Source organism: Pituophis catenifer, unplaced genomic scaffold, assembly GCF_029215685.1.
Source record: "Pituophis catenifer annectens isolate HBS135680 unplaced genomic scaffold, rPitCat1.0.hap2 SCAF_2, whole genome shotgun sequence".
Classification (NCBI taxonomy): Eukaryota; Metazoa; Chordata; class Lepidosauria; order Squamata; family Colubridae; genus Pituophis; species Pituophis catenifer.
Window position 1 is genome coordinate 144,537,820 of NW_027256882.1, and position 19,823 is coordinate 144,557,642.

General features: G+C 40.7%; 1 protein-coding gene across 2 annotated transcripts in view; it reads right to left on the minus strand.

Moving 5' to 3' along the window:
• Positions 1-19,823, minus strand: part of MAP2K6 (mitogen-activated protein kinase kinase 6) — a 99,589-nt gene that overhangs the window by 8,684 nt on the left and 71,082 nt on the right. Inside the window, exons 7-11 of one of the 2 annotated variants that reach the window (XM_070937711.1) lie at positions 18,683-18,734; positions 15,609-15,736; positions 9,162-9,239; positions 6,807-6,946; positions 5,689-5,849 (exon numbers count right to left, since the gene is read on the minus strand). In XM_070937711.1, the coding sequence (XP_070793812.1) occupies position 5,849; positions 6,807-6,946; positions 9,162-9,239; positions 15,609-15,736; positions 18,683-18,734 (399 nt within the window). In that variant the 3' untranslated portion in view covers positions 5,689-5,848. Of the gene's footprint in view, positions 1-5,688; positions 5,850-6,806; positions 6,947-9,161; positions 9,240-15,608; positions 15,737-18,682; positions 18,735-19,823 lie in introns of those variants that run through there. The other variant, XM_070937710.1, reaches the window with a different exon arrangement.

Here is a 19,823-nt window from a genome sequence, read left to right on the forward strand (position 1 = left end):
CGCCGGTGAGTTTACAATTACACTTTCATGTGTATAATGGATAAAAAGAAGTTGGGACTGCAGGCTATGCTTAGGATGGAAAGTAAAGACAAGCTTTATGAACTACATTCTGTAAAAGAACTAATAGATCTCTCTTTGAAAATTGCAGTTCCAAAGATGCCTTGCAGAAACAGGTACAAATCTGACACAATATTGCTTGTCTTCAAATATTTGATTATGCACTGAGCTGATGCATCTAACATTTCATTGCCGACTCTAAAATACAGTGCAGGCTTGCCTTCCACATTCAATTTGTGTAACCTACTGACTAAATATGGAGTTTGTTATTATTGATGCTTGTGAAGATCCTCTTTTCTGAAAATAGCTTTACTACAATGGCTGGCTGGGAACATTTGACAGCTACGGGGCTGTGAGATGAAGAGGTATAAGACTGTTTATTTCAGTCTCTTTCCACCAAAGGAAAAAAAAAAAGAGCTTTGAAGACAGGATGTAATAGCCACTCTCTTCCTGGCAGGGTATTTATGGGGAAGATGCTTGGAGCAACTTGAAAAAGATCCTGACACATACGTGTGCGTTCTTGGAGGGGGAAGGAGGCATAAAGCGTCACATTATGAGAAAGCAACGCGTGTTCATCAGCTCCAGCAAACACACACCCTCTGCTGGGATTTATCAGGCCCGGAAGAAATGAAGGATGCTTGCTGAATGGGTACTTCCTGATAATCTCTTGCTGCTTCATCACAGAGCTCAGGTGTACGGAAGCGCTTCTGCTGTGTAATAACAAAAGCCGATGAGTCACATAGTCACACATGCACACGCTGCCTCGGCTTATCAAAACTGACAGGAGAGACCATGCATGGACAAAATGGATTATTTTTAAAACCTGCATTGAATCCTATCCAAGTTCACCCTGAAATGTAGACCAATGCTTGTTGGTTTGTTGCTGTTCTGTCCCTGTCTCACACACCAGCAGTCAACCAAGAGTTAAAAGAAACCAACAGACAAGAATTTCCTTTGATAACAGAATTGGCAGCAACCCAGTGGCTGCTTGCCAATAGTTTTTACTTACAAAGGGAGGTTTATCTCCTCCGACTGAAAACATCAAAGTCCACAAAAGCCAAAGAATAGTCAAGTCTAGTCCAAAAAATCAGTCTAAGCAGAGCATATAACAAAGTTCCAGAAATACAGAATGACTTGCTAGCTTTCAGTTTTGTCCGTCACAAAGCCTGAATGGCCACCACACCCTCTTTTATCCCCTGTGGGGTGTGGTCCAGTGACTCAGCTTAATCTCTGGCACGCCTCCTTCTCTGCTGCATGCGCTTGTCCTTCCGACACTGTCGGGGATCCAGCCAAGACTTATCTCCATCGCTGTCTAACTGCAGCTGCTCGGAAATGCCTGGCTCCTGGCCTATCTCTTCTCCTGCGGAAGACACCTGAGGGTCCTGGAGAGGGAGGCCTTGCCAACTCCTCTCCTTCACTTTCGGAGTCTTCTCCCTCCGATAAGACGGGCTCGGGGATCGGAGTCACAACAGTTGCTTTCCAAAGACCGTTTATGCCAGTAGCCCCCAATCTTTCGGGCACCAGGGACCGGTTCCATGGAGAGAGTTTTTCCATGGATCGGAGAGAGTGTGGTATTGTGTGGTGCCTGCTTCCCCTAGATAGGGCTTTGCTTGTTTGCGCAGCCCGGTTTCTGGCATGCCGCGGCCCGTTGCCAGTCCATGGACTGGGAGTTGAGGACCCTTGGTTTATGCTATATGGATAATGTTTTTGTAGGATTTGGTATCTTTAAGTTTATACATTACCAAGTACCTAATTTAAAATTCAGGATGCATAGAGAACAAAAAACCATATAAAATGCAAAAAAAAAAAAATCTAAAAAAAATCAGTAAAGACAAAGTACACAAATTTACCATATGTATACAGTATTATGATCTATTGCCATCAAGGTAAACCATAAAGCCCTTCCAAATTTAATAGTAGTTGTTCCTGCTTCTGATATCTTGATATTTTTAACTTTACATGATTCTTTTTAGTGTGGCAATTTAAGAAGCCTTGTTAGTCCCTATCTCAACTGTTACATTATCTAATTTACCTATGTTAGACAACTATTTTAGCTGCTAAAATTAAACAGATAAAAAGTTACTTCTTTTTAAGCAAGTGTTGGCAACACATATTAGTGGGCTTCAGGGGAAATGCCACCTTCCTGATAGTGTCTATGGGAGCCTTTTTTTATTATAAAAAGGCTGAAAATTTTGTAAAATCACCAAATCTTGTGACACTTTGATGTTCTTGTTTTAAATCTTATGACATTTCAAATGATACTGGCAACACTTTGTGAGCTCTAGTGAGCTCTCTAGACGTTTTATTTTGGTGTTCGTACTGCAGCAATCTCACAGACTTTTAATAGGCTCCTGGATATAGCCTGGAAACAACTGTTCAAAGATAAACAAAGAAAAAGAAATACAACAAAATGAAGTTGGATACCTTATTGTTTTGCATACTGTGAGACACAGGATTCAGGCAACTACCACCATATTACTAACTACTTTGAACAGATTTGAGCTATATTATAGAAAAGCTAGCCATCAAGCTTTTTATTTTTCCATTCTCAGTGAAAGGGCTGCTCCGCAGTTCCAGATGAATGCTCCCAAATAGATATAAATGCCTCCAAAGCAATACGAGGAATATTGCCAAGCATCGTTTGACAAAAGAGCAGAATTCCATTTAATGTCACTCTTATGGACAAACTTAAAAAATGAAAGAACTACATTGCTTTCTCCACACTAATTTTAATTCCCTGACCCTATTTCTTACCACAATTTTATTTCTGAGGGTATCTTGCCCACCCCCAAAAATGGCTTAAAATTCTGAGAAACCAATCGTAGTTCCTCCATAAACTTCTGGGAGGTCAACGTGACATTTCCTGAATAGTCCTTTAGAAAAAGTTCACTGAGACCCACATGGCTTAGCTCAGGAAGAAAGCAGTGGAAGTAAAGCCAATTTGCGTAAAGGACAATCTTACTGTACCTTGACCATTTCCTTTGAGGGCTTCTGCCTGTTTTCAAAACAATGAAGCTTTTATAGAAAGCTTCAGGATGGTTCTTTAATAGTCATGAATGAATGTCCACTAAAAAACCCACTTCCAAAACCCACAAAATATATATATATAATAACCAGACCGGAAAAATTGTCTTCCTTGTTTTTCTTTTTTTAGAATTATTTGTATTTATTTATACACAAATTCCTTAAGCAATCAGAACTCAGGAAGCTAAACTTGCAAAGATTGGGTATAATGTGTCACCTTCCAAGACTGACAGGATAACATAAGTAAGACCTACTATCGTTGCAATCTTATTGTGGCCACCTCACTATTTAGAGATCTCGGAAAGTAATTTTATTCTAGGCAAAGGATATATTTTGTCTAGGCTCAGAGAATATAGATTTAAAAAATACAAAATAACTTTATGAGAGTAAGTCTATGCAGAAAATAATTACAACACACCCAACAGGCCTACAGAAACCAGCACAGACATAACAATAGTAACAAATAGTAACAATAGTAACAAATCAACCCACAACTCTAGAGAACAATAGGTTTATCAGGATTTCAGAAGAAGCCCAAGTTAGAGAGGCCAGCTCATAATTTTAGCACAATAGTTTAACCCTACTTTCTCTTTTGCCAATTCTTTGCCTTCTATGTGGGAAATTAAAAACATATGTAACTACTTTTGATGTAAGATACCAACTTCTATTTCCTTCTCTCTCTTTGCATAGCTTCTACTTCCCTTTGTTGTTCTTTCTCTATTGTTTTAACCTCATTTTCACTCCATCTTAACATTTGTAGACCCTTCTCCAAAAGTTTTTGGGGTAATATTTCCTTTTTCCTAAATTCAGATCCACTAAACTTAACAGTTACTATTAACAGGCAATGATCACAGGCCACACAGATTAGGATTCTCATGTTCTGTTTAGTTACATTTTTCCCATTAATTCCAGGCTGATCCAATCTGAACTCTCAACTACTGATTCTTGCTGGGACCACTTTATCCTTGGCAAACAAGAAAATGAACAGAAGACTTTGTATGACACCCAAGCTTAAAGGATACGGAAACCTGCTATGCTAAAAACAGTTTTGAAACACTAAGAGGTTTGAGATTTTGTATTTCACAACATTCATCTGTTTTTCCTTTGTTTATTTTGTTTGGCAATGTTTATTACAAGGTTAGGAGTAATTCTGAATGAATACTCAGTATTCAATACTTTAGTTTTTTTTTTAATGTAACATGGATTATTGCCCCTTGCAAGCTTTGTTTTATATACTGGGATTTCTAGTTTATAAGCAAGTGTCAACATTTATTTTATTTCATTTATTTATATTTCATGTTTCTAGACTGCTCATTTCCCTCAAGGTTAGCATAGAAAATGATAAATTCATTAGAAATATCTGTCAGCTATATTTCCAATGAACATATTTAATAAACATATAAATGGAGGGAAAGATGAAGAGGCTGGAATTCTTTCCAACATCTTTAGTAGTGGCATTCATAGGAGGTGTCTGTATTTGTCAGTGTTTCTTGCAAAAATCAAATCCAGAAGCACACACAGATAACTGATTCAGCTGGATTCATTAACTTCTTTATATCCACAATAATACATGAAGTAAGTTTACAATACCAACAGCAGATTCACAATTTCATTTCAGCTCAGATCAGCAGATGAGTTCACACACACACACTGGTTTCAGTTTCGTTTCTCTGCACAGACTCAGAAGCTGCAGACTAAGACACGCCCTGGCTCCAGTCTGTCTCCGCTCCCATTGCCTGACTTAGTTGCTATGCCTATTCATTGGCTGACCTTGTAACCATGTCCTCCCAGTCATGAATATTCTAACAGTATTTCTTCAGCATAATAAAGTACAGGTAGTCCCCAACCTAAAACTGCTTAGTGACGGTTCAAAGTTACATTTCTGAAAAAAGTGACTTATGACTGTTTTTCCCATTTTTTAAAAAAATTTGATTTCTATGCCGCCCTTCTCCGGAGACTCAGGGCGGCTTACAATGCGTTAAGCAATAACCTTCATACTTTTGTATATTTATACAAAGTCAGCTTATTGCCCCCACAAACTGGGTCCTCAATTTACCTACCTTAGAAAGGATGGAAGGCTGAGTCAACCTTGAGCTTGGTGAGATTCGAACTTACAGTAATTGCAGACAGCTGGTGTTAATCACAATGCTATCAAGTCTGCTGAGCCACCAGGCCCTTTACAACCATTGGGGCATACCATGGTCACATGATCAAAAAACTGGATGCTTGGCAACTGGCATGGATTTATGACTGTTGCAGTGTCCCAGGGTCATGTGATCACCTTCTGCAACCTTCTGATTAAGCAAAGTCAATGAGGAAGCCAGATTCACTTCACAACTGTATCAAGAAAGGTTGCAAGATGGCACAAAATTCACTTAACAACTGTCTTGCATAGCAATGGAAATTTGGGGCTCAGTTATGGTTGTAAGTCGAGAACCACCTGTGTTTTTTCTCTCTGTATGTTTTGAGGACAGGTGTGTATGTGTAGCTCCTAGGTTTTTACTCTTTCCTTGGGTTGGGTCTGATAGGTTGCAAATGTGACACTGTGTCACCTAAAAAGTGGGGACAGAAATAAGCAGTCAGCAGAATTCCAAAATGCTACATAACTCTACTGGGAATTGTTTTTCGCATCCCCTGGACAAGTCCAGCCAATTTCAAACAAAACCTTTCTTTTGTTGGCTTCCCCCTGCAAATCTGGTTGCATTTGTTCTGTTTTTCAGAGAGTTATTCTGTTGATAGACAGGCAGAGCCTTCAGCATGTTTGATTTCTGGGTTGGAAAGAATAAAAAGAGCAAGACACTTTTGTGGAAAGAGTTTTTACAAGACATAATAATGATACAGCTGCAGCCGGACATCTGGAAGAAAGCAAAGCCCTTCCCTTCTCCTTCATGATCCTGGGAGAAACTCAGTCCAATGGGATGGCCAGGTCTGCAGCATTGTGAGTTAAGCGCCAATACATCTGGAGATCTGAGCAGAACTGCAAAAGCAATTAGCCCACCCACCTTTCTGCTGTTTTTAAAAGAGAAAACTGTGAAGACCAGAGACAGATATGTGGATGCCCAATTGTTCTCATTCAAAAGTAATATTCAACCCATCACATAATGTAAAGCCAATGCTTTAAAAACACAAGTTAACAGATCTGTTCCCAGCCCTAAGAACATTACAGTTTGTAGCTCGAGACATGTAAAGCACAGAGAAAGAGGAAGGGGACACAACAAGAAATTTTAGCGTGGTTGTTAGGACTAGTTGTGTGCAATAAATATTAGTTTGAGTAGCAGAGACCATTGGTGTTGTGCCCATTTTCATCCATGTTTCATTTTTAAAGGATAAGTGTTGTAGGACTTAAAAACAAGACCATGTGTAACTGAGATTCAAATTAAGTGTTTACTACCTTCCTGAACAATGACTGCACTCCTATTCCAATATTTGTATTAAAAGACTGATTGGGTTGCAGTTAGAAAGCAATTCATAAGCAACTGGGTTTTTTTTTTCCCCCTTGCCAATTTCTCCTTTTGTGAGAAATAACTCATTTTACAGACAATCTAGGCATCCTCTCCCATTTGGGATTGCAGTGCATTTTGGAAGCAACTGCGTGATTTTAAGCTGCGTTTATCTCTGGTCAGCATGTCGGCATACGCCTATATGCCCCCAATAATATGTGAGCAAATTCAAAGGTTAATGAAGCGATATCTGACTTCTCCATGATTCAGGGAGAATGTTCTTACCACTGTGAGGTAAAATCAACAAATTCAGCTGAAAACTTGTCTGCAGGGAGCTGTGGTGATGGTTCTTCCACTACCTGTTTGAGCTGCTGGAACGGCGTCCCCCAGGAGTCATATGGAAACCGCAAGATTGCTAATTCAATCTAGGCCCAAAAACAAAAGACAGGGAGACATCAAGGCATCTTCCTGTGACTCTTCTCTCCCTCCTCCCCCCCCTTCTCCCCAAAGAAAAATATGAAAAGGCTACTGCCATAAAGAAACACAAACTCAATCCAATGTTGTTGCATGCTGCCACCTGCAGGTTGAGAGCTGAAATTACACCTTCATTTTTTATTTTATTTTTTTTAATGATTTCTGCACTGGAGGCTGTGCTTTTCTCCCCCCTCCCTCTTCCATTTTTCCTTAGAAACACTGGGCTCATTTGGTGCCTCTGAGGCACAGCCTGTGCAAGTCTCTGGAGACAGCATGTCTCTGGGAATATTTCAAAGCTGCAGCTTTTAAATATGTGAGGCGAGTTCTTCTGGTTTGTGCCACGTACCCACAGCTTCTCCAGAAGACACAGGGTGCCAGGGGAGAGTCTGCTTTCCTCTCTTTGCCCAGCCTAAGAGAGCTGTTGCAACAAAAGGGGACTAATCATTCCCAAGAGAATGATTCTGACTTGCTAGCAGAAACCTTAATGTTCATCCCGAATGCGTATTTTCCTCCTGCAGGCATGGTGCCAATGGAACAAGCTTTGTGATGGATGGTTGCTATAGGGCTTTTTTTTTTTCTGTTTGCAGACACGCAACCCACGTATGTTGCTGCCTGGTTTTTCAATATTCATCACAAGCAATGCAGAACCATGGCTGAGGACGACAGCTGGACCTGCTAAGATTCTTCCATTTCTGAAGAAATTATAAAAAGCTCATTCTAAATTTAAATGGATAAACTCTTTGCCAACCACATGGACCAATTGGGGACTAGTTTATAAATTATGCTATTATAGCTAACGTAGTGCTGAGTAAATTCTGATTCTGAAAGGGTTTGGTTTGGTTTTCTTTTTCTTTTTTCTGACCAGGGAAGCCTTTTTTCAGGCTTCCCTGAACTGTTTATTCTTTCACTCCTATTTCATGAGGGTGATTGAAAATAAAAGCTGGCTTTTGGCCAGAAAATCAAATCATTTTGCAGCAAAAAATAAAATCAATAAGGGGGGAGGAAGGGAGGGAGAGAGAGGGATGGATGGATGGAGGGGACCATGTCGTGAAATCAGTTAAAGGGTACAACTCAGGCAGGTGCCCAAAACACAAACAAGACAAGCAAAATAAAAACAAGCTAAACATTTTCTTTCTATATGCAGCTGAATTCAAACAGTTATGGGAAGAGGGGGAATCGGTCAGGAACTAACTGCATACTCGTTTATCAATCAATCAATAAGAGCCAGTCGGGATGCTTTCTAAAAGGATGCTTACCTACCCTACACAGTCCCAAAAAAGGAGAAAGTGTGAGAGAGAAACTCAAGGTAAACCTTGCCTTGACTTTGTGGAGTATAAAATGAGACAGAGAGAAACTTGAAGAGGTTTTCAAGACTCAGCTCAGCTTCTTTTCAAGAAGAAAAGTAGCAGGCCTGTCAAACTGGCGGCCCACGGGCTGAATGCGTCATGCATAGGCCACGTCCACCACGGCTCCGCAAAGGCAAAAAAGTCGCGATATCTCACACGACACAATCGAGTTTGACACCCGTGCAGTAGGGGTTCAAGGAATGCTGCTTTATTGTTGAATGGTACCGTAGAATCTTGAAAACTGTTTCTTTGGAAGGGCGTAAAAAACTATAGGGATTCATGACTATGACCCTAAAGGAATTTAGAGCGGACTTTGGGGAAAATCATGAGAGACGGAGCAAGGCAGGAGCAAATCATGAAGGGCGGAGAAACCTGGACAAGAGATTATACAGTCCAAAGATAGAAGGAAGTATGTGAAAGAAACTCAAAATATCCCCACCTTGATTTGATTTCATATAAAATGGGACTCAGAAAACAATTTTCAAGATTCTACATGGGACTGTGTAAGCTCTTAGAAGGTCAGGTCCCCCTTGAAAAGCTCACTCTCCTTCTCCCCTTATTGTCTGTCTCTCATCCCTTTTCCAAGGTCAGCTCTAAATTCTCTTACAATGACTTGCCAACAGAACACAATCAATTCACTCAAGAATCTTCCATGCAATTTCCCCCTTTTTTGAACCCATATGTTTAGGCTACAGGCCTCCTTAATTTAAATGCAGTTAAACCCATTTCAGATTACAAGGATTTTGAGTTGCAAAAGTCAGCAGAATAGAATAAATAATAAAATTAATCCCAGCATCATTCCTCAGTAATGTATTCTTACCATTGTAATCCCCAGACTCCAAATATCAGATTTTACACTGTAGCCCTTTTGGTTTAGTTCCGGGTTGATTCTTTCAGGCTTGAATGGGGAGTAAAAGAGAGAGAGAGAGAGAGATAAAATTAAACTGATATATAGTTAGTTTTAAGTGTTCACTCGGGGAATGGAAGAATGTTCTACATCTGCTATGAGAAAAGTAACATATACGCAGCCCAAACTGTTATTAGATCAACTTAAACTGGGTCTGAGTCAGTGGTGGGTATCAAAATTTTTTACTACCGGTTCTGTGGTTGTGGCTTGATGGGCATGGCATGGCTTGGTGGGCGTGGCAGGAGAAGGATACTGTAAAATCTCCATTCCCACCCCACTCCAGGAGAAGGAGGCTGCAAAATCTCCATTCCCTCCCCACTCCAGGGGAAGGATACTGCAAAATTCCCTACTTCCTCCCAATCAGCTGGGACTTGGAAGGCAGAGAATAGATGGGGGTGGGGCCAGTCAGAATTTTTACTACCGGTTCTCCGAACTACTCAAAATTTCCGCTACCGGTTCTCCAGAACTGGTCAGAACCTGCTGAAACTCCCTCTGGTCTGAGTCTATACAATATGCTTTGAGTCAAAGGCAAAGTAGCCAAATTGTATTATAACCTACTAGGCAACAGCACAGGAGAGTGTTTGCTTTACAACAGCCAGGTTAGTTACAACAGCAATTTGTATCACTTTCTAGGATATAAGAATGCAAACCATGCCCACAGATGTCTGGCTGGTCAGTGTAACAAAGCCAGTCAAAAATAGGGCACTTCTAAAACCCTGATTAATCAGTTTTCAAAAAGAAGCTGAAGATAAAGTGCAATTTTGGACTGCGGGCTACTTCCCCATACTGTTCTGTTTCTTAAACCAACTTCAATCTGGATTGCAGTAAATTGGTAACATGGATGGCCTACTGTTCGGCTTAGACTGGGGCACCACTAGAATTGACTGGTCATTCTTCTGCTTCTTGCCCATCCCATCTATGCAGGAAAAGTATACCTTGCTTGGCTGGGTTCAGTGTGGACTGATCTACAAATGCCTGCCATTGGAACCCCAAAGTTTGCACAAATGGACAGATTCATCCCTCCCCATATTACTTTTGACATCAACAAAGGCATTATTTTTTCTCTTTTTTCCCTTATGCTACAATAATCAAAGTAATAGGGAGAAGGTTGTTCTTTCAGTCTGCAAAAATCTTACAGCAAAGAGTAACTGAGCGTCACAGAAATAAAATTAACAATGTACCTTTGCAACTTAAAGTTGTTTTTAAAATAACGCAAAGAGAAACTCTGCAGGACTGCGAGCGGGATTAAGAAAGCAAGAGGTGCATACTTCACCCAGTTAAGGCAAAATCTGAAAGGATGATTAATTGAGGTGCAGGCCATTATTGAATCAACTGAAAAATGATTGAAGAAAAAGCAAGCCACCAGCACCTGCCAACCAAAACAGAAGATGGATGTCCAGGACAGTGATCGAGTGCTGGAAAGGTAGTGGGCATGCCAGCTGCTGTAGAACTGGGGCTGCTAACTGAAATGGAATAAAGCATGGAGATCATCATCTCTCAACAGCCTAAGTTAAGGATGGTTTAAAAAAAACAGTAGTTTTGAATTGCAACCAGAAGAAATAGGCATGAAATGCATTTGTAATTGGCTGGCAATGGGATGACGTTTGTTCCTAGGCTTGGGAAGTTGTGATTGGCCCATACTGGCAATGGGCCAATGGGAAAGTGCACTTTAAAGAATGGCATAATAAGGTCTCCATGATAGTATTCATTGAGGGAATCCTGGAAATCAGACAACCTGCATACTTGGCGCTGATTGGTCAAAAGGACCCATGTTTGACTTGACAATGTAATGAAGCTTATTACATGATTCTTGGTGGAAGGAAGCTGTGGTGCTACAGTGGTTAGAATGCTGTATTGCAGACTAACTCTGCCCACCGCCAGGAGTTCAATCCTGATTGGTTGACTCAGCCTTCCATCCCTCTGAGGTTGGTAAAATGAGGACCCAGATTGTTGGGGGCTGACATTTTTAAGCTGCTCAGAGGATGTGCCGTGGTTCGACTGCCAGACGAGATGGCAGTCGAGTCAGAGGAGATGGAGCGAGTGCCTGGGTTATCATTGGAGCCGGCAGAAGGCTCTGAGGAGCAGGAGGTCTCAGTCAGACGCAGAGCAGGGCCCATCTACTCACGCTCAGAAGAGAGAGAGAGCTGTTTTTGGGGCCGGGGCCTGAGCTGAACAAGGGGGAGGAACAGCTGGGTCCTGTCCCAGATGCACATATGCACAGAGAAGTGCAGAGAGGACATCAACGCAGGACTGAGGGCCAGCTATCCAGGAAAAAAAGGAGATGTTAACAAGGCCCTCCCTGTCTGGGATATAAGGAGGAGGGGTGTGGGAGGCGTGGTTGTCGGAGACATTCGTTCATGCTCCAGAAGAGTTCCCTCCGGTGGATTTCTTGCCAGGATTTCCTTGCCACTAACCAGGTTGGTCAGGACTCTTTTTGTTGGGACTGAAGTGCTAATTGAGGCTCCCTCCCGGGATCTCAGAGACCACTATAGCTTGTGAATCACCTACAGATGTGCGACCTGGAGTTTTGTCAGTGAATGCCGCATATTCCTGCCTTTCAAAAAAAAGGGGGTTTCTCCTCACAAGTAGGCTGCTGAGTGGGAGTAGGCTGTTGAGTGGGGCTCGTGAAGGTTGGGTCAGAACAGAGTGCCATAAAGCACTGTGGAGCGGTATATAAGTCTAAGTGCCACTGCTATCAGACACCAGGAAGAAGTGGGCAAGATCTTGCGTTCCTCCAACTCATGATTTTTTTAACAGTTAAGGTGAAAGTGTGCTGCCAGAATGACTGGGTAAAGTATTTTGTGAAGAAAGCCTGAGGTAAAGATCATCACAAGCTAATAAAGATTCAGGAGATTGTTTGATAAAGACAGATAGAAGGTCTTCCATCTTCTGCACAGATATCTGCCTCTTCACCACTTTATGGGAAGGTCATTAAGGGAAAGTAGAGTAAGTCTCCACTCTTAAGATATTCCAGGAGATAAAAAGAAGTTCTGCATGATCAGTTCTTGAAATTCTTGTACGAATTAGTTTCAGTTCAACAAATCTTGTTAACAAAGCTGTGTGAGAATCTTGCTTTTGGTTTGAGAAGCTGGTGCCAATCTTAACAAAACACGTAGCACAACTCCCATCCTATACATTCTCCAGTTTGAGGGTATTTCCCCAAAAAATGCAACCAAAAATGCTGTTGTCTTCCTTAATGGGATAGCATGCAGGTTTTCTGAAGCCAATAATCACATCTTGTTAGTAGAAAAAAGCAGCAGCTTGCAAAGACTCCTCAAAGGGGAAGAAATCACAGATGGCAGCCAAAACAACAGTGTTAATATTCCAAAGCCCTGCAGGCTTGGTAAATTTCTCAGCAGAGCATCCTCCCTGACAGGTTTATGCATTTTGCTTAATTGTGATGGGAGAAGATCCTTGCAGATTCGCCTGTAATCCTGGTAAGTTTATTATAGTATTAAGATGGCATGACCACCCATGCACGACCTATAGAAGGCAGCCGAGACATTGACAAATTCATTTCTGCTTAATTCTCAATTGGCTCAGTGTATGCAAGCTGAAAGAGTTCCAGCCAAAGGCACAGGAATCTATAGGCAAATGTAGGAAAGTGTATGTATTTCTGTAAGATATGAACTAGAAGCTTATACGGCACTATAGTTCTAGTAGTTACGTGTCAGAATGCGTTTAATATTAATTAATTATTATTATTAAGGTATTTAGAGGGAAGTTCTTAAGAACATAGGAAAAAAAATCAAGAAAAGGGAAACTAGAAGACTTACAAAACAATATTTAATTACTTTCCTCTAAACTATAGTTTAGTCAGATCAGACCGCTTCCCTATTTCCTCAGACAAGTTAGCGGATTAGACTGCTTCCTTGTTCCCAAGGAATATGAGAATCTCCAAGTTTGCTCTTAAGTCCAAAAAAATCAACATTATTTGGATATACTTGTTCAACTTTGAACTATACTTAATGTCCGAGTCTCATGACACTCTCAGATAAGATTTTTACTAAGATGTTGAAGGCAGTTTACTTCCAATAAAATATGCATTGCAGATTGCACACATTCTGTATCTCACTTCCATTTCATTCAGGTTTCAACCATTTTTGGCTGACTTTAATTGCCAGAATAGAAGTTGTAATTACCAGACCACGTGTGAACTGTTAATGTATGTACCTAACTCCAGACATTCCCTTCAGGAAGGCTGAGAAAGTGCTACAGCACTGCTCAAAGGCACCTATTGCATTGTACTGCGACAGAATCTAACACGCTTCATCTGAGCCAGTCTTACTTGATGAAAAGTTGGGTTGGGGGATATACTGTAAATCTTAAATGCTCTTTGGGGTTTTAAAGGTACATGGAGCACTATGACATGATGGAGCACAGCGATTAATCTCCCTGTGTTCAAGGGTCTCCAAAGGAAAGGTCAAGAGTCCCAATCCAGCTGTTATACTGCCTCTGAAAAGGAAAGGCTGGGGGATATGTCACCTTGTCTGCGTACAGTCAAAGTTCTCATTCTGGTTTGAATAATACCATGTTGGCGAACCTATGGCACACGTGCCGGAAGTGGCACGCAGAGCCATTGTTCCGGGCATGCGAGCCGTCGCCAAGCTCACCTGAAACTGCGCATGCGCGCGCACCCCAGCTGGTGTTCAGGCCTCTGGTGTGCATGCGCGCAATTCAGGGGACCCAACTGGTCTTCGAAGCTCTCCTGTGCATGCGCATTTGTGCATCCGCGTGAGATGACTGGTGCGCAGTGTGCACATGCACAGACAGCGTTTGCGTGAATGCAATGCATGCACAAAATCTGTGCACATGCGCATATGGTGATACTGCACAAGCAGCACACACTAGTGTGCATGCGTGAAAGCTGTGTGCATGCACAGATGGTGCGGTTGCGCATGCAGCACATGTGGAGGAGCCGCGCATTATCACAGATGGTACACAAGGGTGCGCGGTGTACAAAGCCCGCAAAGCGCGTTCCTGTTCAGGACTCAGTAAGTAAAAGGTTCGCCACCAAATTATTTTTGGGTGATACTTCAAATTATTTTTTCTGCTTAAAGTGAACATGTGTATGTGGCTCTTTATCTCCAGTGTTCTTACTGCAGCAGCTTCTATCTGGGTCTATCATCTAATCCTAGAGAGGTACTTAGAACACTTACTTGAATGTGAAACCAATGAAGAGTCCTATGACTGAATGTATGGCAGGAAAGCAGCACACCAGCCAGCCACAACAGTTTAACATGTTTTGCAAACTCTATGATGGTTCCGAATAATAACTAGACCTCTTCCTAGTTTTGAAGACTGGGAATTGACAGGTCCAAGTAATCCCTTCCCATGTCTCCAATTTCAGTGCTAGCATGAAAATTGGTTAGGAGGACATGGGACCGAAGATTGGTGGTGGTACCTTGGTTTTTTGCAGTATACATTTAGAAGTTCATTGTAGAAGAATTAGAGGTAATCATAACTACCGTAGTTGTGAAGTATCTCAACATTACAAGCTGTAGAAAACCGTATTCTGAAACAGGTCATTTATGAACTTGGTCAACATCACTGGCTGGAAATGGTCATCAGGAAGTCACATTCTCTAAAGTCATATTGTGAGTCTCTATTTCAGACCCTCCCGTTGACAGAATGTGGTAGGTTCTGAGCTGAGACACAATCTTTTCAGTCCTGGCACCTTAGAGCAAAACAGCTACTCTAAAACATTGCTTCATTTTACAAAATAAGCCCAAAGTCATTCTAACATGTTTTCATCAAGCCAAATCTTTAGACCTTTATTCTTTTACTGCTTTTCTGATATTTCTGCTTTTTCTATGGTGTTTCCTGGTGTTCAGCTGCAAAGCAACCTTGAATACATTAGAAATATAGAATATATATGTACATACATAAAAACTCCCTTTTTACGACTCTGTAATCTCTTAATTCAGGTTAGAGTCAGGGCAACTGAATACAGCTGAGTGCTTACTGGCCGGATGCCCTTCCTGATGCCACGTGGAGTTCGCAGCAGATACCTTTTCTTTGCACCCTGAAAAACATCTGTCACTACCTAGGAGTGAATTTTAAATGGGAGGCAAGTATCTTCACTAGACTACCAAGCAGCTCACACACTCATACACACACACACACACACACACGGGTCGCAAAGAGTTGGACATGACTTAGTGACTGAACAATACACAGATACCCAGAGTATGTGTGTATATACCATATGTGTATGCACATACAAATGCACGCACACACACACAAACACACACACATATATCTTAAATTTAATAAAACAAAGCAAATATCTGTCACTGTGTACATAAAAAGTGATGTGACACAGTTTGCCCTGGAGGTTTCACGATTCACTGCACTTACTGCCATATACGGTTTGCAGCCAGCATCCATTGTCTTAGCCACAGAATCAACGAGGTACCCACTAATTCCAAAGTCACACATTTTCACCTGTCCTTGTGTATTAATCAGTACATTGGAAGGCTTGACATCTGCAAAATAAATTACATCGGAAAGTCATTGCTTGCAAGCACTCCTTTTTGTTTTTTCCTCCCTTGTTGCAGATTACGGTGAAAAGGGAAGCAGGCTAACATGGGTTGTCACCAGCAGAGGGCACCCAAAATAATACACAGTTTATTTGTTGGCTTAAAATAAAAGGTTCTACACACAAAATGCATGCGCACACACACACACACAAATGTATTTTTCCATAGACTGTAGTCTGGCATTTATTCCAACCAATAATTCTGTTATTAATTTACACAGAGGAAACAGCTAATAAGAGTTGAAACAGAAGGGCAAATGCTTTTAGCTATGTGTTAAATCAGGATGAAAAACCTAGAAACTGGCACTGAGAAGACGTACTTTCTTTAAAATTTCTTCTCTCCATGGAGCAAAATGAAACATGGTTAATTGTTGATACTTACTTATTTGGCCAATCGATTTATACCTTGCCTTGCATTCAAAAGCTCAAGATGGCACGCATAACACTCGCTTATACTTTTTTCCCCACAAGAACCCTGTGAAGCAGATTGGGCTGAGAGATCAGCCCAAAGTCAGCCAGGGAGTTTCAGTGGCTGAGGAAGGATGAGGACCTGGGTCTCCTCCCTCTCCTAAGCCAACTTCTTAAACACTACAGCAGTTAACTTTAAAAGCGGCCCTCTAATATCCACTAGCAAATGTCACATGTCATACTAAACTACAGTTCATAATAATACAAGTAGTCCTTGCTTAGCAACCACAAATGGGGCCAGCAACTCAGTCACTAAGTGCTGTGTCACTAAGCATATCCCATGACGGGCTTATAAATTCATTTCCCCTTTGGTCATTAAGTGCCACAGTCACTAAGCAAAAAAATCCCATGTGATTGCGATGAACTATTTTGTTTCCACCTCCTTCATTAACTCTGCTTGTCACGAACCAGTTGTGAAGCCTGCAAATGATAATCACATGATCGCATGACGCTGCAAGGGTCATTAATGGGCCTGGAGACTCCATTCAGAGCCAATCAAGTGGCTTGTTTGATTCTGAAGTCAACTGGGGGTGGGGGGTGGGGTTAAATTGTGAATTTTAAAAATTTTAAATGCCGCCTGGAGTCACCACGTGTAAGTTGGGAGGCTATGTAAATTTGTTTAATAGATAAATAAAATGCAAGGATTGGTTGCAGTGCTTTTTTTTTTTTACACTATTATAACTTAGAGCTAAACAAGGCAATTGGTAAGTCAGGGCTACCGATAAAATTGTGATGGCGCACTACTGCTGGCTAATTCAGCTCGCTGCCAGCAGTTCGATCCTGACTGGCTCAAGGTTGACTTCCATCCTTCCAAGGCCAGTAAATGAGGATCCAGATTGTTGTGGGGGGGCAATATACTAACTCTGTAAACTGCTTAGAGAGGGCTGTAAAGCACTGCGAAGTGGTATATAAGTGCTATTACTAGTGGTATATAATCATCATGAACATGCTTGAGGCCTCCTTCTCTGCAATACTGATTTGCGTAACATGACATAAGCACTGATTTGAGATCATGGCAGTCGCAAAGCTTAATCTATCTATTTTGGATTCACCATCTATTACAGTATTCAGACAGAAAAGATGGCAGGAGCAAGTAAGTTTGTTTCCTATAGTTTAAAGTAATATATGAAAAACGTCCACCACTGCCTTATTGTGAAAACAGACAAACAAGACCTCTGATTAGCACTAAGGCAAGGAAGCATTTCACAGAGCTTTGAGGTCAAAACTGGCTCTTAATTTGGTAACTATCTGCTCATCAAGCTACTGCAATGAAAATCTTTCCGTCCTGGATGTCTGCAAACTGGGATTGGGGGGGCGGGGGAGGTATTTCTTTTATATTGTGTTTTTAATCTCCTGTAAGATGCCTTGAGTCACTGTGAGTAGCACTAGCAGTTAGACTTATATACTGCTTCACAGTTCTTTACAGCCCTCTCTAAGCAGTTTACAGAGTCAGTATATTGCCCACAACGATCTGGGTCCTCATTTTACTCACCTTGGAAGGATGGAAGGCTGAGTCCACCTTCAGAATCAAACTCCTGGGGGTGAGCAGTGAGTTAGCCTGAAGCACTGCATTCTAACCACCGCACCACCACTGAGTAAGCGGCAATATAATTTTTAAAATAAAATAAAATAAAATAAAATAAAATAAAATAAAATAAAATAATAAAATAAAATAAAATAAAATAAAATAAAATAAAATAAAATAAAATAAAATAAAATAATAAAATAAAATAAAATAAAATAAAATAATAAATAAAATAATAAAATAAAATAAAATAATAAATAAAATAAAATAAAATAATAAAATAAAATAAAATAAAATAAAATAATAAAATAAATAAATAAAATAAAATAAAATAAAATAAAATAAAATAATAAAATAAAATAAAATAAAATAAAATAAAATAAAATAAAATAAAATAAAATAAAATAAAATCCCTTATTCTAAACCATGTAATACAAAGTAGTCGCCTTAGAATAATAGCATGGCATTCCACTGTCTGTCCAAAGGCTATAGGTGAAAAAAAAAAAAAACACCTGGGAAAACAGGAAGCCACTATTATGCAAAAGCACTACTGCCCAGTGCCCTAGGGCTGCAGTGACATCCCCATAGGGAAGGGGGCCGAATCAAAATGTTTGGCTGGGGGTTTTCTTTATCGTTCACTTTGGACCCAGAGTAGTTAAATGAATGATTCTGCTTCTTTAAAACAAACAGAAATCATGGCTTTTCAGAGCTGAATGTCAATGGCAAGACCCAAGAAGTATTGGAAGGCAAAGAAGAAAAAAAGAGAGGGGGGGGAGGGGGAGACAGAGACAAATAGCTGTGGGTTCTGGGTTAAATGACACAGATCAAAAAGCCCTGCCCCCTCTTTCACAGCTGAGAAATAAGCAAGAGAATTGAAGCACCAAGTCCGTGCTTACTTACCTCGGTGAATTACAGAGAGTTTACTATGTAGGTGTTCTAATGCTTTTACAATCTGAAACACACAAGCGAGAGAATGAGCTGCAGCTGCTGAAGCAGAAATAGTTATTTTCAGCACACAACTTCACACATCCCCCCCAGTTTCAACACTTAACCTCAGGTAGAGACAGTCTGGGGTTGGGCATCTTGGTAATTAACCAGCAGAAGAATGCTGAGCCTGCAGTCTAATACCAACGTAATAAAACATGATTCATGCCAAACACCCTTAGCAGCGTGGCCAAGCTAAAGGTTGATATAATGAGTCCTTTTTCCAAGGGTCAGATTCTACCCATCCTTTCTGCACCTTTATGGGGGAAATTTTTTTGATTAGAATTCCAACTGTCTCCCAATGAATCAAATATTTTTTACAGCAAGGATCCGTCTGATTATTTTTCCCCAGCAGAAGAGAAAGAGCTGGGGGATGAAGAGCGCGCTGCTTACCAAGCAAGATAAGCTTAAAAATCCCCCTATCTCATGAGCAAAGATTGCAATAAAATAATATGTGCCTCCCATTGTCAGTTACCTTGCTGTACAGGTAGTCCTCGACTTAACAACAGTCTGCTTAGTGACCGTTCGAAGTTACAATGGCACTGAAAAAAAGTGACTTATGACCGTTTTTCACACTTACGACCAATGCAGCATCCCCATGGTCACCTGATCAAAATTCAGCCGCTTGGCAACTGACTCATATTTATGACGGTCACAGTGTCCCAGGACAAGCAAAGTCAATGGGGAAACCAGATTCACTTAACAACTGCTATTTTAACAACTGCAGAGACTCTCTTAACAAATGTGGGAAGAAAAGTTGTAAAATGGGGCAAAACACACTTAACAAATTTCTCACTTAGCAACATAAATTTTGGGCTCAATTGTGGTTGTAAATTAAGGACTACCTGTATAAACACAAAAAAGGTCAAAAGGTCAAATAGATTTTTTGTTGTTGTTGTTGTTCCTAAGTTGGTCCTGACCTTCTCCTTTCATGAGAATGGTTTCTTCCCCATTAGCAAAAATACTGCCACCACTTCCATCAATGTATTCCAGGAAACTTTTAAGGAAATATAGCTGTATAATAATTCTGTGCACCTGCTTTTACTATAGTCCATTT